At 31.7% G+C, this 26,455-nt stretch overlaps 4 protein-coding genes across 4 annotated transcripts; all 4 read left to right on the forward strand.

Moving 5' to 3' along the window:
* Positions 1 to 4,273: 4,273 nt before the first annotated feature.
* LOC131176774 (uncharacterized) lies at positions 4,274 to 26,326 on the forward strand. Its single transcript, XM_058141807.1, has 3 exons — positions 4,274 to 4,323; positions 25,301 to 25,952; positions 26,088 to 26,326. The coding sequence occupies exons 2-3, from the start codon at positions 25,326 to 25,328 to the stop codon at positions 26,184 to 26,186; spliced, it is 726 nt and encodes a 241-aa protein (XP_057997790.1). The 5' UTR covers positions 4,274 to 4,323; positions 25,301 to 25,325; the 3' UTR covers positions 26,187 to 26,326.
* On the forward strand, positions 4,469 to 4,957 carry LOC110660215 (auxin-responsive protein SAUR68-like). The gene has a single exon (XM_021818431.2). It carries the CDS (start codon positions 4,469 to 4,471, stop codon positions 4,955 to 4,957), a length of 489 nt encoding a protein of 162 aa, XP_021674123.2.
* LOC110660226 (uncharacterized) lies at positions 10,295 to 11,581 on the forward strand. Its single transcript, XM_021818445.2, has 3 exons — positions 10,295 to 10,372; positions 10,446 to 11,113; positions 11,280 to 11,581. Exons 2-3 carry the CDS (start codon positions 10,466 to 10,468, stop codon positions 11,376 to 11,378), a joined length of 747 nt encoding a protein of 248 aa, XP_021674137.2. The 5' UTR covers positions 10,295 to 10,372; positions 10,446 to 10,465; the 3' UTR covers positions 11,379 to 11,581.
* On the forward strand, positions 16,155 to 17,054 carry LOC131176775 (uncharacterized). The gene is made up of 3 exons (XM_058141809.1): positions 16,155 to 16,304; positions 16,372 to 16,695; positions 16,848 to 17,054. Exons 1-3 carry the CDS (start codon positions 16,155 to 16,157, stop codon positions 17,052 to 17,054), a joined length of 681 nt encoding a protein of 226 aa, XP_057997792.1.
* Positions 26,327 to 26,455: the final 129 nt, after the last annotated feature.

Raw genomic sequence — 26,455 nt, forward strand, 5'->3', positions numbered from 1 at the left:
ATGAGGAGAGAGAAAAACGGAGAGAAAGAGCGAGGGGCCTGGACGCGCCGGAGGAAGAAAAGGAAGAAGGAGCGGCCCGGGACCCACCGGGCCCGATCCGGCTCGGTTCATCTTGGCCTGGCTCATTCAGATATAAAATTTTAAATTTTTACTCATTTTGGGACCGAAAACGAGGCCCAAAATTCTAAAAATTCTAGAAAACTCAGAAAAAAATTTGTAGACTCCAAATATATTTTTAGTTTTGGCATCAATGGGTCTTTAAATTAATTTTTAAAAAATTATCAAAGTTTTATATTTCTAAAATCAAACTGAGGATTTTCAAGAAAATCTGTGAAAATCTCAAATAATTAACTAAAAATTTTTAATAAAATTAAAAACATCAATATTTGCCCAAAAAAATAATGAAATTTAAAAAATTAGGAGTGTTCTTCAGTATAACTTACTTACAATTTCATATATTTTAATAAGTAAAATCCTATCATATATGGTCATACACACATATCCACACTTAGGTGTAGGTAAGAAATTCTCAGTGGTGAACAAGCTTTGGTGACAAACTTCTCTCCTAGCGTAAATAAGTTGTGATTGATCTGGTGTGTGCCATTGCAAATCCAAATAAGGACACTGATGGACACATCTTAAAAGAGTCGTGAAAAGTTTCTGCATAACAGTCGCTTGTTTCTTCTTTCTCTAACTTCTTCTTCATTTTCACACTAGCAACTTTCCAATGTTTCGCTTTCATGTGAAGAGATCTTCAATTTTTCTTATTTTTCTTATATTAATTATGTAGTATCCTCATATGGGAGAAGAGGATACAAAAGTGGCTAAAGGGTTTAAATAATTCCTAATTTAACTATTAAAATAACTTAATTAAAATTTTTGGACTGTTAATTTAGAATTCAAATTTATTTCAATTAATTAAATTTAGGGTGTTACATAATATTAATCAATTGCTCATATAATTTTCTTTTTTCTCAATTAAATTCTCAATTATTATATAAATTATTTTAGTTGCTCAGACATCTGCATTTAACCTGTATAATACTACTTTTCTAGCTAACCTGTTTTATTATGATATTGGAAAATATATCATTCTACTCTGGTACAATTTCTGAGTCTCTGCCTCTCCCCACTAATCTCCTACTAAGAAAAAAAAAAAATTTCCCATATAATGACAAATGCCACGAATTAATGAGGAGTTAAGCATCCAAGTTTCCAATTGAATTTTAGCTAAAAATAATATATTTTAAAATTGGAAGGTCATAGTTTAAATTCTGGAAGAAGTAAATATAAAGATTTTTCCTCTTTTTTCAAACAAAATCCTTGTTCTTCACAAATCAAAAGATGGATTCACATATATTCTTTCCACAACATTGATACTAATATCCTTAAAATTTCCTATGACTTTTCATTTTTTAATTAAATATAATATTTTACAACTTTATATTATAAACTCAATATATATATAAACTCAATGCTACCAGTATAATATTACAAAGGAAAAATGACTGCCAACGTTTAACTTGAAAAGAAATTTAAGGAAGATCATGTTAAAATAAAACTCTATATTATTTCTATCATATTTTTAAAAAATAATGCCAAATATTTATTAAATTATGATTAAGAAATTATTATTTTTAAATCATTGCATTTATACAATCATAACATTAATTAAAATTTGCATTAACAATATAAATATTTTTTTATTAATAATATTGTTTATATAAATAAATTAAAATTAATTTGTGCATCTTATGGTTGAAAGGATGAAAGAAGGAGAAGTTATTAAAAAGGACAAAATAATAATATCTTTAATAATAAAAGAAAAAGAAAAGAGAGAATGGTAAACAAAAGAGATTAGAAACAAAGCTAATGAAAAGACAAATATAAGAAAGAAAAGAGACAAAGAGAAATATGTAGTGGTCTGGAGTCATCCAATGCGTCATAGTTCCTTCAAATGGATTCTAATAAAATAAGATGCTATATATATTTTAAAAAATTTTATAATAAAAAACCTATATATACTCTAATTAAAATGTGTATTAATCAAATAATTTTACAGTTTTTAAATAAATGTAAAATTTTAACTCATTTTAATTTATCAATTTTAATATTTACTTTAATTTTGTAATCAGGTTATTGATTGCTAGGTTAATATCTTTTAGTAATTAAGATTTATATAAATTTAGACAACAAATTCAAACTTAATTCATTTATTTCATAAAAGCAATTTATATATGAAAAAGAATATTTTATATAAAAATATTTAAAATAATATTTGCTAAAAAAAATATTATCTATCTCTAATGTTGATCACAATTGAACTAATGAGTATCATATATGTAAAAAAGTGTTTATTATATTTTTGTTTACTTATATTTTTAGTATATTAAATATTAAAAAATGCAAAAAAATATTTTTAAATAAAAAATATTTTTTGTGAAACATCGCAGCCTTAAGAACAATAATAGGAATGGTGATTAATTATTACGATTTAATGAAAATTATATATTTTTCAAAGAATTATGAATCCCACAAATTTAGAAAATGTATTTTTTAATATAATCAGCGTTTTAAGTGAGCTAATTGGGATACCTGTGCTAATTGAAAGTAATGTTAAAGTTTATAATTAAATTGATAAAATTGAAAGGTTAAATTATTAAAATTGAAAATTCATAAAAGGGTTTATATTTTTTTGAAAAAAAATTAAAGGTTCAGATTTTATTTATGATAAATATATTTTTTTATTTAATTAAATAAATCATAAATAAATTAATATTTACTCAATATATATATATATATATATATATATATATAATGCTAAGTATAAAAAAACAAAAAAAAAAAATAACGTTTAAAAAGAAAAAAAATCAAAATTTGAAAAATAAAAAAAAAAAAAAAAATATTATTTTTATTTTAAAAAGTAAAAAAAGAATAATTAAATTAAAATTTAAAAATTATTTATGATTTTTTTATTATTTTTTTAATCATTTAAATTACATACATTAAATTAATTAAAATTTTGCATTAACAATATAAAATATTTTTTATTAATAATATTGTATTATATAAATAAAATTAAAATTAATTTGTGCATCTTATGGTTGAAAAGGATGAAAAGAAGGAAGTTAAAAAAGACAAGAATGGCAATATCTTTAATAATAAAAAAGAAAAGAAAAGTGAGTGACAAAAAAGTTAGAAACAAAGCTAATGAGAAAAGACCAAATATAAGAGAAAGAGAAAGAGAGACAAAGGGAAGCAAAGTGAGTCCTGAGTCATCCGTCGTCCTTAGTTCCTTCCAGGCTAAGTTCTTGAAAATTAAGAAATTTTTTCATATATATATACTTGAAAATTTTACAATAAAGCTATATATACTCTAATTAAAATGTGAAATGATAAAATAATTTTTTAGGGTTTTTGAAAAATAAAAATAAAAATTTTCACTCATTTTTAATTTATCAATTTTAATATTCCTTTAATTTTAGCAATCAAGTTAATTGATTAATTGATTGCTAAGGTTAATCTTTTGATAATTAGAAATTTATAAATTTAGACAACAAATTTAAACTTCGTTAATTTATTTCATAAAAATAATTTATATATGAAAATATTTTATGTAAAAATATTTTTAAAATAATATTTTTATGAAAATATTTCAATGTTGATCGTTGAACTAATGGTATATATATATAAAAGTGTTATTATTTATTTTTTTTTACTTATATTTTTAGTATATTTTTAGTAAATGCAAAAATATTTTTAAATAAAAAATATTTTTTGTGAAACATCGCAGCCTTAAGAACAATAATAGGAATGGTGATTAATTATTACGTTTAATGAAAAATATATATTTTTCAAAGAAATATGAATCCCACAAATTTAGAAAATGTATTTTTTAATATAATCAGCGTTTTAAGTGAGCTAATTGGGATACCTGTGCTAATTGAAAGTAATGTGAAAGTTTATAATTAAATTGATAAAATTGAAAGATTAAATCATTAAAATTGAAAATTCATAAAAGGGTTTATATTTTTTTGAAAAAAAATTAAAGGTTCAGATTTTATTTATGATAAATATATTTTTTATTTAATTAAATAAATCATAAATAAATTAATATTTACATCGCCCTTTCTTCTCTAAATTTTTATTAATAAAAATCAATATATATATAATGGGATATATGTAATAACGTTACAAATGTTGTACATACATTACTTTCATTTACCTTCTATTGCCCACTTCTATATATATATTCACAACTCAGTAAGTTCATTCACAACTCAGTAACTTTTATAACTAGGAACTTGACGCGCCAAAGCACAGGTACATTCATCTCCTTCTGCCTTTTATGGTCAAATATATGTCTCTCCTCTCGATAATTAAATTATTCTCTTTCTTGGAAGAAAAAATAATTAGATTAACTATATGTGTCTGTAAATGCAGATATCGTGCTATATATCAATTAAGAATGGCTGCCGAGAACAAAGTAAGCTTGAAGCTATTGATTGACAAGAAAGCGAATAAACTCCTTAAATTGGCAAGGAAATGGCAAAAGCTGGCTGCAATCAAGCGAAAGAGAATTACATTGCCACATGCCATTGGAATTACTAATACTAGCAACTGCACATCACCAGTGTCTGAAAAGGGCCATTTTGCTGTGTATTCAGCAGATAAAAAAGGTTTCCTTCTTCCATTAGAATATCTTAGAAATGAAATCATCAAACAGCTGTTCAACATGGCCGAAGAAGAATTTGGATTGCAAAACAAGGGGCCTCTCACACTGCCATGTGACACAGAGCATATGGGATATGCATTTGGTTTGATCAAACAGCAGGCTACTAGAGATGTTGAGAATGCTTTCTTGACATCCATAACTAGCCATTGTTTTCAGTCTTTCTGTCTGCAAGATCAAGTAACTAGCAACCAGCTGCCAATTTGCAGTTTTGAAGAGTTATAATTAGATTTGTAAATAAGGCACACAATAGCTTATTTTCATACAATTTATCAAAAGTCTCAAAATGTTTTTCATGCTTATTTTTGTCCAATATGCATTAGCCAATCAGTTGAAAATGCAAAATAACATGCTCATGCTCTACACTGACATTACTAACAGTAATCCAAATTCTTAAAACCTCAAAAAAAATCTCCCATTAATTTATAAAATTTTCTCCTAAAGCTTGGAGACCTTGTGATTTGTGACCTTGTAGTGTCCTTGAACCAAAAGACAAAATGAGAATGCAAACAATATTTGTCACGACCCAACCTATGGGCCGGACTGCACTAGGACACAGGCGACAAGCCGAGGCCGCCCGTAGTAAGCCTAACTATTACTTAACCCAACTCTAAGGCCGATTTGGGCCCAATTTCAAGAAATCAACCGGACAGAGTCCGGCCATAAAATGGACCTTTCAGCGGGAGTTTTGGCTCACCCGACCATAAACACAATATATATCAATTGGGAGCTCGGCTCACCCTCCACATACACAAATCATCATAAAATAAATGGGAGTCCATCAATCATGCATACCATAATAAGTTCTGAGTCCAAAGTAAAAATTTATATTACAAACCCAATTCAATAAATACTTCTAACACATGCGGAAATTCTAGAGTTAACGTGTTTATCTGAGACATTAATAAATGACTGCGAGGGAGAAAAGCGAGTTAACCTCAAAAATATCCTCTGTGGCACTGAAAAATATTGAGCAGTGAGCGTTCGACTCAGAGTAAAATATCAATTTTAACCATAATCTCTATAACTATCTAAAACTAATGCACCCTATATAGAGTAAAATGCAACACCAGCAATAATTTCACATCATAACATCAAAAATGTAATTTGTAGCACTCACACACCCTGTAACATCATTAATAATATATGGGAGCGATCCTATACGATCCTCTTAAATCCAACCTTGGTGCGTCAAGAACTCAAGTGGACTTTAAACTAATAAACCAAATCGAGGTCCTAGCGAAGAACTCAAGCCGTGACTACCTGAAGGATCGGGAAGAACTCAAGCGTGACTACCGTCCTATCCATAGTCCACACCACATCACACACACGCCAACGCACGCCTTTGCTCCAAATTACCACAACAACATCCATGGCACTTTAAGCCCATTATGAATGCAACATAAATCGTGCCTAGAGTTTAACTACATAAATATATGCATATAAGTAATGCATGGGCATGCTTGAACATATAATAATATCGAAATTACAATTAAAATTAATATTTTACTCACAGACTTGACAATGATCATGTACTGAGGCGGAGGAAGAAAGGTCATCGGCTCACCTGACAATTTTATTACAATAATTTAATAAATTTGACTCAATACAAACAAAGAAAAAGACCAAATACGTCATAAGTTGTGTCGAAAATCCGGTAGAGTCTCCCCTATACCTAGGACCTACCCATCCTGCAAAAGGGCTCAAAACACACTTCTATACTCAGAATCCATATATCCACAACTCAATCACATCACACCACACAGTCCCTCCTGGGCCCATTAAATCAGTCATCCATCACAATATGTAAAATTTTAATTTAGTCCTTATAATTGATTATTTTTGCAAAAACTGCCCAAACAAGCTCTAAAAATTCTAAAACTTTGCCCCGCGGTCCTTAGCAATATTGCTAGGCTATTGCAAAAAGAATCATAATTTTCTAAGCTACCACGAATATTTTATAAATTTTTAATCCTATTTAAGCACTAGAAAATTACAAAAAAGCAAGGTTCGGGTTTACCTTTGCCAATTTCGACTTCGGGGACGCGCTTGGGACATCTGACAATGGTGGGGTAGCCAAAACCTCGATCCAATTCGGAGACTTTTCCGGTAATGGGTCTGTCTGGCCGGAAATTCACAGACCCGGACAACTGTTGAATTTCCGCGAATTGAGGATACCTACACGAAGCCCACAACACAGGGGTTAGCACATAAATTTTTCAGAATTTTCTAAGCTCATTTAATGCTCGGAAAAACACTGCGAAGTTCCATGGGACCCACCGAAAAACGGTGTCAGAAAAATTCGAAATTTATGTTGCCGCGAAGCTCTCGACGAGTGAAGCGCTCTGGTACTCTCGGTTTTCTCGTGGGGTTCACGGTTTACGAGAAATCTAGCTCAAAAGTCGAAATGGGCTAAAAACTTCCCGGGGCAAAAATCGGACAAACCGCACTACGGATTTCGGTGTTCTTGGTGTCTATGGAAAGCTCTCGACGAGTAGATGAGTTTAGACATAAGACCCGGTCCGATTGGTGGCGATTTACCGGCCCATTTCGCCAGAAGACGACCGGCCGCGCGTTGCGCGTCCGCAGAGACGTTTTCCGCTCCAGCGGCCGCCATGGGGAGGCAGGTGGCGCGCCGGGGAGGTGGAGAGGCAGGGGAGGTGGCGGCGCGGCAAGGGGAGGAGGGAGGAGAGAGAAAAGAGAGAGAGAAGGGGAGGAGGTCGGACGCGCGGGAGGAAGAGAAAGAAGAAAAAGAAAAGGCCGGTCCGATTCGATCGGTCCGATCCGGTCCGTTCGATTCGGCCGGTTCGATTCAGGATACAAAATTTTGAATTTTTACTCTGCCTCGGGACCGAAAACGAGGTCCAAAATTTTCGAAAAAATTTCAGAAAATTTAGAAAAATTCATAAACTCCAAATATATTTTTAGTTTTGCCACGTGGTCTTTAAATTAATTTTTAAAAATCATCAAAGTTTATATTTTTGGAAAATCGGACCCGATTTTGAAAATCCGAAAAATCTCAAATAATTTCTTAACATTTAAATAAAATTAAAATATCCATAACACTCATAAAATAATAAAATTTAAAATTTTGAGGGTGTTACAATATTCATCTTCACTGTAGGAAACAAGTTGTTAAACATAAATAACTATGCTAACAACCCAAGGTATCTCCTCTAAATTAACTAACCACCTATTTCTACATTGAAAATAACAACAGCACAAGGAAAGCTACACGATATGGAATGTCCCAACTCCCAAACCTTTTCACTATATTTACTACCCACTGCTTTTCCATTTACTGATCAACTCAATATTGTCTTAAGATCTAAATCTCTTCTTCCAACATAGAACAAGAAGCATGATTAGCCCAAAGAAGCTCATCAAAATTGCAAGAAAGTGGCAAAGGAGAAGTGCCATGAGGAGGAATAGAATTTCTTTTCCTAAGATCAGCACCAACAGAGACGCTAAATCTTCTAATACATCAACATCAACTACTACAGGAAATTTTGTTATCTACACCAGAGATCAAAAGCGATTTACTGTTCCTCTAGCATATCTCAACAATAACATCATGAAAGAGCTATTGAAGATGTCTGAAGAAGTGTATGGGCTATCAAGTGAAGGTCCTATCAAATTGCCATTTGATGCTGTGTTCATGGAGTATGTGGTTTCAATCATCAAAAAGGGTTTAGTTAAAGATATAGAGAAAGCTTTGCTTATGTCTATGGAAACCAGTTGCTGCTCAACATCTGTTGGTTTACATCAAGGACATACGAGTCAACAACTGCTCATTTTGCTTATTGAAGTAGTTCAATTTTGTAACTAATCCTTATTACAGTGTAATATATGTGCTAAATCATTCAGCAATTCATAATGGAAAATAGATTATGTCGAATGAAAAACATCAGTGGCTAAAATGATTATATGGGACTTCATGCAATGCAGCAACGTTGATGTAAAGACACTAGTGTCTGCTTGGAGAAAACTGTCAAAGTATGATAGGAAACTCATTCAACATATTGAAGTATTGTTGGAGCTGATGAGATTTAGTAGGTAAAATATACGTGTACAAGTAAAGAAACAGCCATACCCAAGCATGGTGCAAGTATGGGCTATGTTAACTAAAGAAAGCATTCTTTCCATATTAAAGGAAGAGAGCGCTGCTGCTGGAAATAGTGAGTGTTGCTGCTGGAAATAGAGAGAGCATAGAGACTTTGAGAGAGCTGGAAAGAGAGTTTTAGAGAGTTAAGAAAATGAGGAAGAAATGAAGAAAAAATCTTTAAATTTGTATATGTAAATCCCTGTTTTACTAATGAATTTATGTTTTTTCTCTCCTATTGTTCTAGCATAAATCTGTTCTTTGTTTTCTTCCATCAAATCCAACTAGTATGCTATGCCTCTTCATAAACCTAGTTGAATTCCAGAAACTGATTCATCTCAATATGCCTTCAGTGTCTATATATTACTTCTATGTGTTTCATTTTAATGCGTCTACTTGTTCATTTACAAATTTACAAACCATTATTTTAGACATATCAATAGCAGACAAATGGCAGTGAGAAAAACAAATAAGAACCTAACAGAACAGCATTGAAAAGCTGATCAACAAAAATGCTGGTTTGAGTTAGTAAGGAATACAGCAACCAATGGTAGTGAGGGAGGTTTCGTGAAGGGCTTGGTTACATACATGGTGACTGATGATTTGTCAAATAAAATAATTTGTTCTTGCCGGTCTTTGAAGCATAAAGTTCCTCAAGTTTGTTCCACAATGTCCGGGCATGAGTCTTACTACAAATATGATTGAACACATTATCTTTGACAAACTGTCGGATGAAGCTACATGCCTACTCATGCTCAAATACCCAATCCTCATCTGTTTTGTCTTTGGATTTATTTGTAACAAACACTGGTAAATGCAATTTCATCACAAATAAGAGATCATTCGTCTTATTTCTCCATATGTAGTAATTCACACCATTTATATTGACCATTTTACTTGTCTTTGCCTCCATTTCTGTAGCACTTGAGGTAGTAATCAATAGCACTTATTGGGGAAAATAACTCAAATTAAATAATAAAAAATAAATACTATAGTAATAATAAATAAAATCGCACACAAAAATTTAATGTGGTTCACTCTTAATTTTGGGTTACGTCCATGAGTCAAACTCCAAATAAAACCTGTAAAAAGAGTACAAATGTGATCTACAAAAAATAATGATACTCAAAAGTGTTTTCCAAAAAAACTCACAAAATTTTCTTCACCATTTTCGTCACTCCTCCTTTAGAAAATAATTTCTAAATTTACAATACTGGCTCTCAATTTTTCACCATCTTGTAACACTCACTTTAGTTTTAGAACAACTCTCCCACACATTTTTAAAATAGTTGCACTGTGCCTAGCGGTGATTAAATTATCTCCTCATTGGATAACTGGACATGAATCAATATTCTTAAGACTTAAGAATTGGTTCCTTTGGTACTAAGCATTTACAGCTTGGTACCAGCACACATATTTTTTGAATTTTAAACCTTTTTTTTTTAATAGTCCATGTTGGAGGGAGCCACATGCAACATATATCACCTCTGGCTTCTTTCATGAGCTTTTAACCGGAACTTGACAAGCCTAAGCACCAGGTACATTCATCGCGTTCTGCGTTTTATATTCGGAAAAAATAATTAGATTAATTAATTATGTGTTTAAATGCAGATATCAGCTTCATATCAAGAATGGCTACCAAAAACAAAGTAAGGTTGAAGCTATTGATCGACAAGAAGGCGAACAAAGTCCTTTTCGCAGAAGCTGGAAAAGATTTTGTAGATTTCCTCTTCACCCTTCTCTCTTTGCCTGTAGGTACTGTGATTAGGCTGCTTAAAAAACCAGCAATGGTTGGCTGTATAGGAAATCTTTACGAGAGCCTTGAAAACCTTAACGAAGCTTATATACAGCCAAATCAAAGCAAGGACTCTCTTCTAAAACCCACTGTGCCATTAACCCAGCTCGCACATGTGCCTCTCTTGCTGCCTGACACTCGTCCTCTAAAACCTGAGGCAGGACGAAAGTTGTATGGTTGTTCTAATTATAGTAACCACCGGTGCGTTACCGATCAGAGAGGTTCTCGTTGTAGTAACTGCGGTTGTTCAATGACTTATGAACTGCCGTTTATTGGCACCAATCCAAATAATACATCAGCTAGTGATACAGCAACTAGTAATAGTGAGGGAGGTTTGGTGAAGGGCCTGGTTACATACATGGTGACTGATGATTTGTCAGTGTCACCATTGTCAATGGTCTCTGGTGTTGCTCTGCTGAACAAGTTTAGTGTTAAGGGTTTTAGCGCACTTAATGAGAAGATGGTTGAGTTTGGCATTGATGAGGTATGTTTAACTTCAACTCATTACCTTTAGGAATTTTTTATTTTTTATTTTTTTGTAGTCGATAAGGAAAATTATGCTTTTAATCGTTGAATCAAGCTAAGCTAAATGGCAATATAGCATACAATTAATATTGGTTTTAGCCCTTAATTTTTTTTATCTTTAGCAGGGTCTGGAATTGTTGAAGGCTTCTCTCCAGTCAAAAGCAGCTCTTACTAGTGTCTTCCTAGCTAAGGATGAGATCAAGGATGCTGCATCACCAAATTGAAACTATGTTGGAATATGATCTTTCCTTGTTTTGAGGGAGTTGATAATTAGTTATTTACCGTTGTCGATTGCCCTGCCGTACTTTATATATAATTAAGAGTAAATTGATCTTGTTTTTGCACCATCTTGGTTGGTAGTTGTTGAAGTTTCAATTAACATTTTCATGAATCTTACAACTGCTAATTAAATATTTTCTTTTTGCTATTTCCATGTGCACTGAGATTAAATTCCTTGTTTGAGCACCAAGAAATGGTTGAATCAGTGGTGTGGAATTGAACCTCAGGCGGATTTTACCTAGATCAGGGGGTTCGAATCCTGGAATTGTCATTGTTGGGAAGGTTTTACCAAAATACTACCCAGGCTCGACACTTTTTAGTGATTAATTAAACACCCTTATAAGTAAATGGCCAAAGCCAGCTGCAATCAAGTGAAAGAGAATTACATTAACTCCGTTTTACTCTGTTTTGAAATTTCTATTTGTTCCATGTATGTACAGTTGAACACTTCACATTATATATATAACATTGCAATCCCACCTCCACTTGATCATCCATTAGAATTTGGATGGCAACTAAAATTATGTGCACTGTGATCCAATTCTTGTATTTTAGGAATTGCTTATTCAAAAAATTGATCCAGGAAGCCATTCAGCAAATGATCTGAGAGGGGAGAGGAAAGGAAATAGAAAGGATAGAGGGGAGGTTGAGAAAGTAGGCAAAATTTTTTGAAAAATATTAGCATAAAACATTGTCATTTGTTCAAGTTAATCCTAGTTTAGGCATTAATAGAGTTCCATCAAGCCAACTCAACAAATGCCTGATTAACACAGTAAGAAGTTGAATTTAAATTTGGCTAAAATGAGAATTACATCTTTTATTTCGTTAAAATGAAGATCCTTGTATTAAAACAAGCTTATCTCATAAATTGTGCTGGATCTGAGTGTGTATCCATTGCAATAACTTAGGTGTCTATGCTTGTTTCTTCTTCTTCTTCATTTTCAGCCACTTTTCAATGTTTTCTTTCATGTGAAGGTCTTCAATTTTTTTTTTAACATAATTTTTTCTAATGTGTACACTATCCCAATAATTTATTTTAATGTGTAGACCATCCCAATCAGTGGGATACAAAAGTAGCTAAAGGATTTAAATAATCCTTAATTCAATTATTAAAATAATTTAATTATTTAAAATCTCTAATTAATTTAGAGCCTACAATTAGTTAGGTCAATTGAATTTGTATTGTTATATAATGTCTAAATCAAATCACAATTACTTGATCATATAATTTTTATCTTTGTATTATTATAATTTTCAATCAATTGCAAATGATCATGAAATGCATAAATATAAGCAACTCAAACAATTTATAATAATTAAATTTAGTTGAAAAATAAATATTATATGAGCGTTAATTGTGAATTGATTGATATTTTGTCAATGCTAAGTATAATATTATAAAAGAAAAAAAAATAGAGAATTGTTTAAAAAACTATAACTTTATATATCATTTATCTCATATGTCACAACCCAACCTATTGGACGGAACGGCACTAGGACTTGGGCGACCTAAGGCCCCGAGGCCCATAGTAAGCCTAACTATTCCTTAACCCAACTCTAAGGCCCATTTGGGCCCAATTTCAAGAATTCAACCGGATAGAGTCTCCATAAAATGGATATTTCAACGGGGAGTTTTTGATTCACTCGACCTGTAAACACAATATATAATCAATTGGGGAGCTCACCCTCCATATACTCAATATGTCATAAATAAATGGGAGCTCCGCTCCTCATCTAATCCAATAAATATGCATATAATAATATCGAAATTACAATTAAAATTAATATTTTACTCACAGACTTGACAGCAGTCACTGTGGCGGGTGGGCTGAGGAAGAAGGCTGTCCCGGCTTACCTGATAATTTTATTACAATCATTTAATAAATTTGACTCAATACACTAAGAAAAAGACCAAAGACGTCCTAAGTCGTGCTGAAAATTCAGTAGTCTCCCTATACCTAGGACCTACCCAACCTGCAAATGGGTTTAAAACACACTTCTATATCCACCAACCATACACCCACAACTCAATCACATCACACAGCTCCGCCTGGGTCCATCCAAACTGTCATCAATCACAATATATAAATTTACAGTTTAGTCCTTATAATTGATCCTTTTTGCAAAAATCACCCAAATAAACTCTAAAAATTCTAAAACTTTGCCCCGCGGGCCTTAGCAATATTACTAGGCTAATGCAAAAAGAATCATAATTTTCTGAGCAATCACGAATATTTTATGGATTTTTAATCCCATTTAAGCACTAGGAAATTACGAAAAAAACAAGGTTCGGGTTTACCTATGCCGATTCCGACTGGGCGTGCTCGGGCGTCGACAACGTGGGGTAGCTAAAATCTCGATCGATTCCAAGACTTTTTCGATAACCGTCAGTGTGGCGAATTTCCTGAACCGGACAACTGTCGAATTTTCCGCGAATTGAAGATACCTACACGAAGCCCATAATACGGGGGTTAGTACATAAATTTTACGGAATTTTCTAAGCTTATTTAATACTTGAAAAAATACTATGAAGTTTCGTGGGATCCATTAAAAAACGGTGTCGGAAAATTTTGAAATTTATATTGCCGCGAAGCTCTCGACTAGTGGAGCGCTCTGGTACTCTCGATTTTCTCGTGGGGTTCACGGTTTGCGAGAAATCTAGCCCAAAAGTCAAAATGGGCTAAAACTTTCCGAACAAAAATTGGACAAACCGCTTGATGGATTTTGGTGTTCTTGGTGTCTATGGACAGCTCTCGAGGTGTAGATGGTGTTTGACACAAGACCCGGTAGCGGTGGTCGTGGATCGGCGATTTACGGGAAAGCAGCAGCACTACACATCGCGCGGCCGGAGCGTTTCCCAACGTTATAGGCGGCGTGTTCGATGGGTGGAGGTGGGTGGCGCCACGGCCGAGGTGGGGAGGGCTGGGTGGCGGCGGCTTGGTGAGGAGGGAGGAGAGAGAAAACGGGAGAGAGAGGAAGGATGGTTGGGACGCGCGGGGAAGATAAGAAGAAGAAAAGAAAGGCCGGTCCGATTTGATCGGTCCGGTCCGGTTCGATTTGGCCTGTCCGATTCAGGATACAAAATTTTAAATTTTTACTTTGTATTGGGACCGAAAACGAGGTCCAAAAATTTTGAAAAATTTTAAATAATTTCCTAAAATTCAAATAAAATAAAATATCAATATTTACTGAAAAATAATAAATTTAAAAATTAGGGGTGTTACATCATATTTTTTGTAAGAATGCCAAAAATATATAATTACAATTTTATGATTAAGACTCCATTTATTTTGTTTGTGAAAAATAATTTGTATATGAAAATATTTTTTGTAAAAAATATTTATTAAAAAAACAATTTTTTATGAAAATATTTTTTATTATTTAGCTGTAGTATTAAATTAATGGTATGTATTTATATCATGTATATATAAGTGTTTTTACATTTTATAAGATTATCAAAGTCTATAAAATAGAAAATAATTATCTCTTTTAAAAAGAGAAAGTCATTTTTTAACTTGGCTTTTTTTATATTAGGCATTGCATTGACTATTATTTTAGTGTTTTAAAATATGAAAAATATTTTTTAAAAATAAATTATTATTTTTTCATCATTGAACTTTATATCATAACATTAAAAAGTTGCATTAACATTATAAAATATAATATTTAAATATGTTTTTATTTATATTATATTAAATAAATAAAATTAAAATTAATTTTTACATCTCATGGATTGATGTCTAGTTGCAAAGAATGAAAAGAAAGGAGTTTAAAGACAAGAATTACATTTTTTTATATAAAAGATAGAAAAGAAAACAGAGGAAGAAGAAGGGAAAAGAGAAAGAAAGTTAGTTATGTGTAACCAAGTCATCAGTCATCCTTACTTCCAATCTAAGTTCTTGAAAATTAAGAATTTTTTTCAATTTTATAGATTTAATTTATAAATTTAACAATTTTTTATTTAAAAAAAATTATTATTTAATTCTTAAATTTTACTATTAATCACAATTTAATTCCTGTATATATTTTGTAAAATTAAACAATTTAGTCCCTAATTACTTTTTCTTCTGTTAAAATTCAAGGTCACTCTATATTAATTTGTAACCTAATTGCCGTTAGTTTAGGCAAAAAGACTATTGTACCCTTTGTTAAGTTAAAATTAATTATTAAAATAATTAATCAAAATTTATTCCTCACCGTTAGCATAATTTTTTTTTTGGTCTCTAAAAAATTATAACCCTATAAGCTGCTCTTACCTTTGGTATTTGGAAAACACATTTAAGACTAATATATATATATATATTATAGAGATTTTGAATCCCAAAAATTTAATTTAATCATTATATCAATTTTACTAATTTGGATCACATTAATTGTCAATTGAACTGATTTCTAAAATTAAAAGTAATTAATATTAAAATTTGTGAATTAAATTGATAAAAACATATGATAAATAAATGAATATTCACACCTCCCTTCCCCCTCTGGCATACCAAAACTGTATATATTATAGAACACCTCTGGCTTCATTCACAATTCAGTGTGAATTTTTAACTAGAACTTGACGAGCCAAAGCAGCAGGCACCCGGCCGGTGCATTAATTCATCTCGTTCTGCGGTTTATGTTCATATATATGTCTCTCCATCTCGATCTGTGTGTGTGTGTTTTTTTCTTTTCTGAATTCTGAAAACAAAATAATTAGATTAATTATAAATGCAGATATGAGCAATGCATTATCAAGAATAGATACCAAGAAGAAAGTGAACTTGAAGCTATTGATCGACAAGAAGACGAACAAAGTCCTTTTTGCAGAAGCCGAAAAAGACTTTGTGGATTTCCTCTTCATCCTCCTTTCTTTGCCTGTAGGAACTGTATTTAGGCTGCTAAAAAAACCAGAAATGGTTGGCTGACACTGACACTTATCACATACAACCTAAGGCAGGAAGAATAGTTTATGTTTGTTTAAATTATCACCATCGGTGTGTTACTGCTCGGAGAGGTGCACCTTGCAGTAAATGCAGTGCTTCAACGACTTATGAACTGCCATTTATTGGCACCAATAATAATAATACATCCGCTAGTAATACAGCAACTAGTAGTAGTGAGGAAGGTTTTATGAAGGGAATGGTTACGTACATGGTGACTGATGATTTGTCAGTGTCACCAATGTCAATGATCTCTGGTGTTGCTCTGCTGAACAAGTTTAATGTTAAGGGTTTTAGTGCACTTAAAGGGAAAATGGTTGAGTTTGGCATTGATGAGGTTTGTTTAACTTATACTTATGCTAGTTTCTAATAACATGAAGATAAAGAATTTGTTATTAATAAACTGAGTCATAAGGTTAATGCATGTTTGTTATAAGGCAATATATCATGCAATTCCCTTAATAGTGTTTCTTTTGTGCTTTTTAGCAGGGTCTGGAATTGTTGAAGGCTTCTCTCCAGTCTAAAGCAGCTCTTACTAGTGTTTCCTTGCTAAGGATGAGATCAAGGATTGAGGTGTTGGTGTTTTTGGTTGCTATATGTGTTTTTGGTGGTACATTGGGCGTGATAAGGAGAGATTCCACCTTTAATTGGGTCTCCTCACTCAGTAGAAAGGATAAAGATCGTCACAGGATTTAAGTGCATTTTGAGCCTCAATAGCACGTATAAATGGTAGATAATTACTGCCAAATCTTTGAAGGATATCACTAACAAGGGATTCTTCTATTACATGTGACCATGCCTCATATAAGTGCTAACAGTATCAGCGCCTTTAATGAGATGCTTCAACTGTTTTCGAAGTTGAAGTACTTGAGTGCATGACCCAAAAGAGAAAATGGTGGTTGGCTTGTTCTAGGCCTCTTTTAGCGGCAGTAGAGCCGACGATTTGCGGTAGAAGAGGCTCAGACATGGAGCAAACTATCCTACTCAATATAAGTTGGTCCTGTTGAAAGCACTAAAAAAATCAGGATTAGGTCCGTTGTCATCCAAGGTTGGTCAAGATTCAATGGACATTAGAGCAAGATTATAGCCATTAAGCAAAAGAAGAAGTTGAACTTTCCATTGCAAATACTTTGATGAAGTGAGTTTAACACAGAGATGCTACTGGGTGACATGTGATGGATAGGGCAAAACCAATGTTGTCTTGTATTAACCGCCCTCTTTGATCTCTTTGCCAATCGCCTTGCTTATACACCATCAAGAATATTCTCTCCCTGCACATCCTGTTAGACTTCTTCAACGCCAAAAAGGTTCACCAGCAGGGGTGGACGCAGGAATGGAGGGGTCAACATTTAAATATCAATTTATTTCACTATCATATATAGCATATTAAAAAAAGAGCCCAGTATGTCAAGAAAATTATCTATAATTGAATTTATAGTAACCTTTTTAGCAATTTTTTTAATATATATACAATAAGCAGTTGAAGAGAACTTTATCGTCAATTGACAAATGTCATTTAATTATAAATGATACACACGTTTCTTTTGATCTAAAATTGCACTAAGAATAAGTAATTATATTATATGATTATTAAACTTATTGTTTAAGAAATTGTGAGTCAAACACATCATTGAAAATATCATAAAATAGATTTTAAAAGTTTAAGTGTGTATAAAGATATTTTTAAATTAATTATAGTTTTAAATAATAATTTATAATTACTATAATAAATAACAACTAAAAATTTTGACTCTATAGAAATAAAAGAAATAAATGCAAATTTTTATGCATAAAAAAATAGATTTTTAAGTTTTAATATTTAATTATTTTCATAATTAGTTGTAAAATTAATTTTAAATATTAAATTTGATTATTCTTGTTAGAGACACTTATAAAATTAATCACCAAAATTAAAATTTTTGATAATTTAAATATAAAAATTATTAAAACTTTAATTTCTTTAAAGGAGAAGCTTAACATATAATTTAAAAAAAAAATTAGCGAAGGGGGGCGGGGGGGGGGGGTGGGGTGTGGTTGGGGGTGGTGGTGGAGGATGGGCGGTGGCGTGGGGTGAGGCCAGGCCCCCTCTTATCATGCACCCACGTCCGCCCCTGTTCACCAGATAACCAATTTCACAGCTTTGGCCGCCATCATGTTCAAGCAACAAGATTTGCATCCTCGATTTCTTTAACATCACTAATATTAAGGCAAGGAAGGCAATATTAAGACTGAAGGACAATGATGTCTACTAGTGGGTCTTGCTGCATCTGTAGATCTTGCTTGGGACGCGAATTGGTAAGAGTGAGTATTCAGTTTAAATCGAATCGAATCAAATTAAATTAAATTATAAAAATTGAATTATAAATTTTAGAAATCGAATCGAAATAGATGAAAAATTGAATCGAATCGAATCGCTCTATTTCGGTTCGATTCGATTCAAACCGATCAGTTTTGATTTTTAATTGATTTTTTAATTTAGACTTGTTTTCCAAGTTATTTAATCTGATTTTGACATTGATTTGAACCTAATAACTATTAATAAATGAAATTAAACAATTTATATATATATATATATATAATTACATATAATTTATAAATTTCCCATAAAAATAAATCAATTCAAAAAATCAATAAAACTATTCCGTTCAGTTCGGTTTAATCGATTTTTTCTCTTTAAAACTAAACCGAACCTAAATAACCGAAATTTTTATAATATAAAACTGAATCAAACCGAATTATTTTTAAAAACCAAACCAAATTACTGAATTAAGGCAGTTCGTTTCAGTTTGAACCGAATAATGCTCACCCCTAGCAGCAAGAACTGATAGTGAGCAATGAGAACTACTTGGGTGCTCCCTGCTTCTGCACTTTACACCCTGCTTCATTTTCAAAATTTAAGTTGATTCTAAAGTTTTGAAGGAGGGAAGAATAAATTTTGGCTTTGATTTTAGTTTTAGGTTTGCTTGTTTAGTGAATCAAAGATTTTGAAAGAGCAGATAAATGATGGATTTTTGTTTATGATGGATTTTTGTTTTACTTTTAAATAATTTTAATTTTATATAAAATAATATATTATTTATATATATTAATATTTTTAATATTATTACATAAAAATAATATATAATAAATTTTTTGCCAAAAGGTGGAATGAAATTCATTAATAGCAAGACTTAAAGCCTGATTTTAGTGAGAGAGGTCCAAACAGAAAGCACATTGCAACTAGTCTATAGGACCAAAAAAAAAAAACCCAAGGTTCAACATAAGTCTAGCTAACAAAACATCCCAATCCATATAGGCAAAGGCAAGTAGAAACCCCTAGTTAAGGTGGGTTGCACTTGAACCCATGAACCTAAAAGCAGATGAGGCACAAATGCTACAAAGACGAACCATCCCACTCAAACACTTGCACCTTCATCGGATTTCAATCATCAACAGTCTAATTCATAGGAACAAAAGGCAACAAGCTAAATTTCACACAAAAACTTGAAGCACAAGACTAGGATAACATAGAAATCATAGGCCCATGGGAGAACATCAAGAGATGAGGAGAGCCTAGATGGCGTGTCACTCTCTTAGCCGTGAGGGACAGCACAATCCAGCACTTCTACCCTCAGGTTTCCCAACTCCACTGCTTGAAGCACTACCTCAGGGCCCAGAGAAACTTTCACTACATAGAATCACAAAGCTTCACATCAGGATCAAACTAAGTAGAGAATAGTGTTGGTGGGCTTTTTGGTGTCTCACTCGTGCCTTTAAACCGACCCCTTAAATTGCACCTCGCGAGCTACCACCCCCAAATGAGACCGTTTTCCTTGCCATGCTAGAATAGAGTACCCTACCAACTCAGAAAGCTTAAATGGATATCACAAACTAGAAAAACACACATACAATTGACTAATTGAGGCTGCCCAGGTCTAAAGAAAACCTTTCAATGTTATAAGCTCAGGACTTGCAAAAATCAAAATCTTATACACAATCCACCCAAAAGGGACCCACTATTAGGCGGATGAGGAGGAAGAGAAGCAGTGCATTGGTAGAAGATGGAGGGACTAAAACCTAGTGCAAAAAGAAATAGAAAAAAATAAAATAGTTTTTACCCTAATTATAATTACCCTAACCTCCACAAAGTTCATACCCATATTTAATTAGAGTATTACTAATTTAGGTTTAAATGAAAAGTTTAAAAGCCTAATTTAGATAAAAAGATTTTAGATTGATTCATTTAAACATGTGAAAAAAACTATAGACATATTTAAACTTTATTTCACTACAAGTATTTACCCAAATACAAATGAATTTTACAAACGAATATCACAATAAAAAAAAGAAATTGTTCAATTTACAAACGGATTGAAAATCTGTTTGTAAATCTAAAACTTTTTTTTTTTTAAGTAAAACAATTTACAAATGGATTGAAAATCTGTTTGAAATCCATTTGCAATTTATAAACAGATTTTCAATCCATTTGCAAGTTTCTGAATAAAAAATAAAACTAAGATTTACAAATGGATTTGAAAAATCCATTTGTAAATTGCTTTGCTTAAAAAAAAAGTTTTAGATTTACAAATAGATTGCAAATCTATTTGTAATTTGCAAATAGATTCTAAAACTTTTTTTTTTAAAGTAAAGCAATTTATAAATAAATCAGCTTGCAATTTACAAATGGATTTAAAATCCGTTTGTAAATCTAAAACTTATTTTTTTAAGTATAGCAATTTACAAATAGATTGGAAATCTATTTGTTTATAACCTATGGGTGCAGGATCGACTTCAACCAACTTAGGGTGGGGCAAACAATCAAGCCATGAAGCAAGTGTAGTTGTAGTGAGTAGAGTCTGGAAACTAAGCTCTAAAAGCTGATGTTCATCCACTCATTGACTCAGCCCTTAGTAGGTGCGTAGACAGAAATGATAGTAATCTTGCCTCAACGTGGAGGCTTCTCTCCGGGTGTTCATTGACTTTTTGCTTATGTTGAATTTTACAAACAGATTCCAAAAACCGTTCGTAAATTTAAATAGAACAAATCTGCCATTTTTTTAAAAATCCTGCCTTTAATTTTAACTACAAATGGATTACAAAATCCGTTTGTAACTGTTTGCAAATTTTGGTAAATTTTGAAGGGAAAAATTCTGTTTTTTTTTTTTTTTTTAACATTACAAATGGATTCAAAATCTGTTTGAATTTACAAAGATTTTAAATTTGTTTGTGAAAAATTACAAACAAAGGGTTATATGAACCATTTTTGTTCGGTTTGTAAAATAATTTTACAAATGGATTTTTCTACATTATCAAAAGAAAAATCTGTTTATAATCTGGAAAAATCTTGTAGTGTTTCAATTAACGTCAATTATCAGTTACATGAGATGAGGATAACTATACATTCAACAAGATATTGAGCTAGCTAACCGATAAACCTTATCATCTACTCTCTTTGGATGGCCCAAATCGTATCTCTCCCATTGCCGACTCCTATATGTCATATATCACCTGTGGCTTCATTCATGAGTTCCTAATTAGAACTTGACGCGCAAAAGCACCAGGTTTATATCAAGAATGGCTAACGAGAACAAAGTAAGCCTGCAGATCGACAGGAAAGCGAACGAGGTCCATTTTGCAGAAGATGGAAAAGATTTTGTGGATTTCCTCTTCACCCTCCTTTCGTTGCCAGTAGGTACTGTAATTAGGCTGCTCAAAAAACCAGCAATGGTTGGCTGTATAGGAAATGTTTGTGAAAGCCTTGAAAACCTCAATGAAGCTTACATGCAACCATATCAAAGTAAGGATTCACTTCTGAAACCCACTGTGCGATTAACCCAGCTCGCAAATGTGCCTCTCTTGCTGCCTATACAGCCATTTATTGGCACTGACGTTTATTGGCACTAATAAAAGTAATACATCAGCTAGTAATACAGCAACTAGTAGTAATGAGGGAGGCTTTGTGAAGGGTCTGGTTACGTACATGGTCACAGATGATTTTCAGTGTCACCAATGTCAATGATCTCTGGTGTTGCTCTGCTGAACAAGTTTAGTGTTAAGGGTTTTTGTGGACTAAACGAGAAAATGGTTGAGTTTGGCATTGATGAGGCACGTTTAACTTCAACTTATTACACTTAGGATTTTTTTTAATAGTCTATCAGGAGAATCAATTGCCCATTAGCACGCAATTGAGAGCCAGCTTTTGGTTCAAATCACTGATTTAGAGTGATTTGTAACTAATATTGGTTTTAGCCCTTAATTGTGTTTCTTTAGCAGGGTCTGGAATTGTTGAAGGCTTCTCTCCAGTCAAAAGCAGCTCTTACTAATGTCTTCCTCGCTAAGAATGAGATCAAGGATAAATGCTCCTGAACCAAATTGAAATTATGTTGGATGTATATGATATTTCCTAATTCTAATTATCCTTATTTTGAGGGAGATTATAGTTTGTAATTAATGTAATGGCATTTCTTTTGGCTATGCACTAGAATCTCTTTAGAGTTAATGCTTTTCCATTGAAAACTCTTTCTTAAACCCACTTACAATTCATATATTTAATAAGTAAATGCTATCAAATATGGTCTATTTTATATTCATGATAGACTAGGTGTAGGTAAGAAAATTCTCGGTGAACAAGCTTTGGTGACAAACTTCTCTCCTAAGCAATAAGTTGTGATTGATCTGAGTGTGTACCATTGCAATTCCAAATAGGACACTGATGGACGTCTTAAAAAGTCGAAAAGTTTTCATAACAGTGCTTGTTTCTTCTTCTTTCTTCTTCTTCATTTTCAGCAACTTTCCAATGTTCGCTTTCATGTGAAGAGATCTTCATTTTTTTTTTTAACATGATTTTCTTATATTAATTTGTAGTATCCCATGTGGGAGGGACACAAAAGTGGCTAAAGGGTTTAAATAATTCCTAATTCAACTATTAAAATAACTTAATTAAAATTTTGGACTCTTAATTTAGAATTCAAATTTATTTGAATTAATTAAATTTGGGTGTTACATAATATTAATTAATTGCTCATATAATTTTCTTTTTCAATTAAATTTAATTATTATAAATTATTTTAGTTGCTCAGACATCTGCATTTAACCTGTATAATACTTTCTAGCTAACCTGTTTCAATCTGATATTGAAAATATATCATTCACTTGGTAATTTCGAGTCTATACTCCCTAATCTCCTTCTAAAAAAAAAAAATTTCCCCATGTAATGACAAATGCCACGAATTAATGAGGAGTTAAGCATCGAGTTTCCAATTGAATTTTAGCTAAAATTAAAAAAAAAAAACTATATATTATTCACCTCATATTTTTAAAAAAGTAATGCCAGAAATATTTAATTAAAATTTTATTATTAAATTATTATTTTTTTAATCACTGCATTTTACATACAATCATAACATTAATTAAAATTTTGCATTAACAATATATAATATTTTTTATTAATGATATTGTATTATATAAATAAAATTAAAATTAATTTGTGCATCTTATGGTTGAAAAGGATGAAAAGAAGGAAGTTAAAAAAGACAAGAATGACAATATCTTTAATAAAAAAAAAAAGTGAGTGACCAAAAAGTTAGAAATAAAGCTAAAGAGAAAAGACCAAATATAAGAGAAAGAGAAAGAGAGACAAAGGGAAGCAAAGTGAGTCCTGAGTCATCCGTCGTCCTTAGCTCCTTCCAGGCTAAGTTCTTGAAAATTAAGAAAAATTTTCATATATATATATATATATATATATATATATATATATATATATATAAAGCCATATATACTCTAATTAAAATGTGAAATGATAAAATATTTTTTTCAGGGTTTTTAAAAAATAAAAATAAAAAGGAAAATTTGGATTCATTTTTAATTTTATCAATTTAATTTATCAATTTTAATATTCCTTTAGTTTTAGCAATCGGGTTAATTGACAGCTAAGGTTAATCTTTTAATAATTAGAAATTTATAAATTTAGATAGCACATTAGACCAGTTAATTTATTTTGTAAAAAATAATTTATATATAAAAATATTTTTCATGAAAAATATTTTTAAAATAATATTTTTTATGAAAATATTTTACATTGTTGGTTGCAATTTGATTGTTGAACTAACGGTGTGTATATATATATATAAAAGTGTTATTATATTTTTTGTTTACTTATATTTTTAGTATATTAAATATTAAAAAATGCAAAAAAATATTTTTTAAATAAAAAATATTTTTTGTGAAACATCGCAAAAAATAAAAAAATATTTTTTGTGAAACAATGCAGCCATAAGAACAATAACAGTAATGGTGATCAATTATTATGTTTAATTAAAAATATATATATTTCAAAGAATTATGAATCCCATAAATTTAGAAAATGTATTTTTTAATATAATCAGCGTTTTTAAGTGAGCTAATCGGGATACCTGTGCAAAATTGAAAGTAATGTTAAAGTTTATAATTAAATTGATAAAATTAAAAAGTTAGATTATTAAAATTGAAAATTTATAAAAGGATTTATATTTTTTTGAAAAAAAATTAAAGGTTCAGATTTTATTTATGACAAATATGTTTTTTATTTAATTAAATAGATCATAAATAAATTAATATTCACATTGCTCTTTCTTCTCTAGTAAATAATTTTTATTTAGTACAATCAATATACATATGTCGATCTTGTTATACATATAACGACGATTTTGTTATAATCTTGATGGGATATATGCAAGAACGTTACAACTGTTGAACATACGTTACTTTCAGTTACCTTCTATTGCCCACTTCTATATATATCACCTCTGGCTTCATTCACAACTCCGTAGGTGTTTAGCTAGGAACTTGACGCGCCAAAGCATAGGTACATTCATCTCCTTCTGCCTTTTATGGTCAAATATATGTCTCTCCTCTCGATAATTAAATCATTCTCTTTCTTGGAAGAAAAAAATAATTAGATTAACTATATGTGTCTGTAAATACAGATATCGTGCTATATATCAATTAAGAATGGCTGCCGAGAACAAAGTAAGCTTGAAGCTATTGATCGACAAGAAAGCGAACAGAGTCCTTTTTGCAGAGGCTGGAAAAGATTTTGTGGATTTCCTCTTCGCCCTCCTGTCTTTGCCTGTAGGAACCATAATTAGGCTGCTCAAAAAACCAGCAATGGTTGGCTGCATAGGAAATCTTCACGAGAGCCTTGAAAACCTTGATGAAGCTTACATGCAACCATATCAAAGTAAGGATTCACTTCTGAAACCCACTGTGCCGTTGAGCCAGCTGGCAAATATGCCTCTCTTGCTGCCTGACATTGATCATCTCCAACCTGGGGCAAGACGAAAGGTGTATGGTTGTTCTAATTATCACCACCGGTGTGTTACTGATCGGAAAGATGCTCCTTGTAGTTACTGCAATGCACCAATGACCTTTGAACCGCAGTTTATTGTTATCAATGATAATAATACAGCAAGTGGTAGTGAGGGAGGTTTTGTGAAGGGCTTGGTTACGTACATGGTGACTGATGATTTGTCAGTGTCACCAATGTCAATGATCTCCGGTGTTGCTCTGCTAAACAAGTTTAGTGTTAATGGTTTTAGTGCACTTAAGGAGAAAACGGTTCAATTTGGCATTGATGAGGCATGTTTAATTTCAACCCATTATATTAACAATTTGTTTCTTTTTTCTTCATTTATTCCAATAGCAGCATGAACATTAAGCAATATAGCATGCAATTAATATTGGTTTTAGTCCTTAATTGCGTTTCTGTTGCAGGGTCTGGAATTGTTGAAGGCTTCTCTGCAGTCAAAAGCAGCTCTTACCACTGTCTTCCTTGCTAAGGATGAGATCAAGGATGCTGCAGCACCAAAATGAAACTGTGTTGGACATATGTATGATCTTTACTAATGCTAATTAACCTTGTTTTGAGGGAGGTGATATTTAGTTACTTACTGTTGTCAATTGCCATGCCGTCCCTTCTATATAATTAAGAGTATATTGATCTTGTTTTTGCACTGCCTTGGCTGTCAGTATTTTGCTTGATAACCTTTTGTACTGATAAGGCCTGTTGTGTCCTTCAACCAAAAGGAAAAAAAAGATCAGAACTTAAATTCAGCTAGTTGAACCATGTTGTGGAAATTTTG

Source organism: Hevea brasiliensis, unplaced genomic scaffold (assembly GCF_030052815.1).
Source record: "Hevea brasiliensis isolate MT/VB/25A 57/8 unplaced genomic scaffold, ASM3005281v1 Scaf236, whole genome shotgun sequence".
NCBI classification, from domain to species: domain Eukaryota; kingdom Viridiplantae; phylum Streptophyta; class Magnoliopsida; order Malpighiales; family Euphorbiaceae; genus Hevea; species Hevea brasiliensis.

Bases quoted from the DNA above. Each gene is read 5' to 3' on its own strand.
- LOC110660215 (XM_021818431.2), top strand. From the start codon at position 4,469: ATGGCTGCCGAGAACAAAGTAAGCTTGAAGCTATTGATTGACAAGAAA.
- LOC110660226 (XM_021818445.2), top strand. From the start codon at position 10,466: ATGGCTACCAAAAACAAAGTAAGGTTGAAGCTATTGATCGACAAGAAG. The intron at 11,114-11,279 runs GTATGTTTAACT...TATCTTTAGCAG, and splicing joins TTGAGTTTGGCATTGATGAG to GGTCTGGAATTGTTGAAGGC.
- LOC131176775 (XM_058141809.1), top strand. From the start codon at position 16,155: ATGAGCAATGCATTATCAAGAATAGATACCAAGAAGAAAGTGAACTTG. The intron at 16,305-16,371 runs GTATTTAGGCTG...ATACAACCTAAG, and splicing joins TTTCTTTGCCTGTAGGAACT to GCAGGAAGAATAGTTTATGT. The intron at 16,696-16,847 runs GTTTGTTTAACT...GCTTTTTAGCAG, and splicing joins TTGAGTTTGGCATTGATGAG to GGTCTGGAATTGTTGAAGGC.
- LOC131176774 (XM_058141807.1), top strand. From the start codon at position 25,326: ATGGCTGCCGAGAACAAAGTAAGCTTGAAGCTATTGATCGACAAGAAA. The intron at 25,953-26,087 runs GCATGTTTAATT...TTTCTGTTGCAG, and splicing joins TTCAATTTGGCATTGATGAG to GGTCTGGAATTGTTGAAGGC.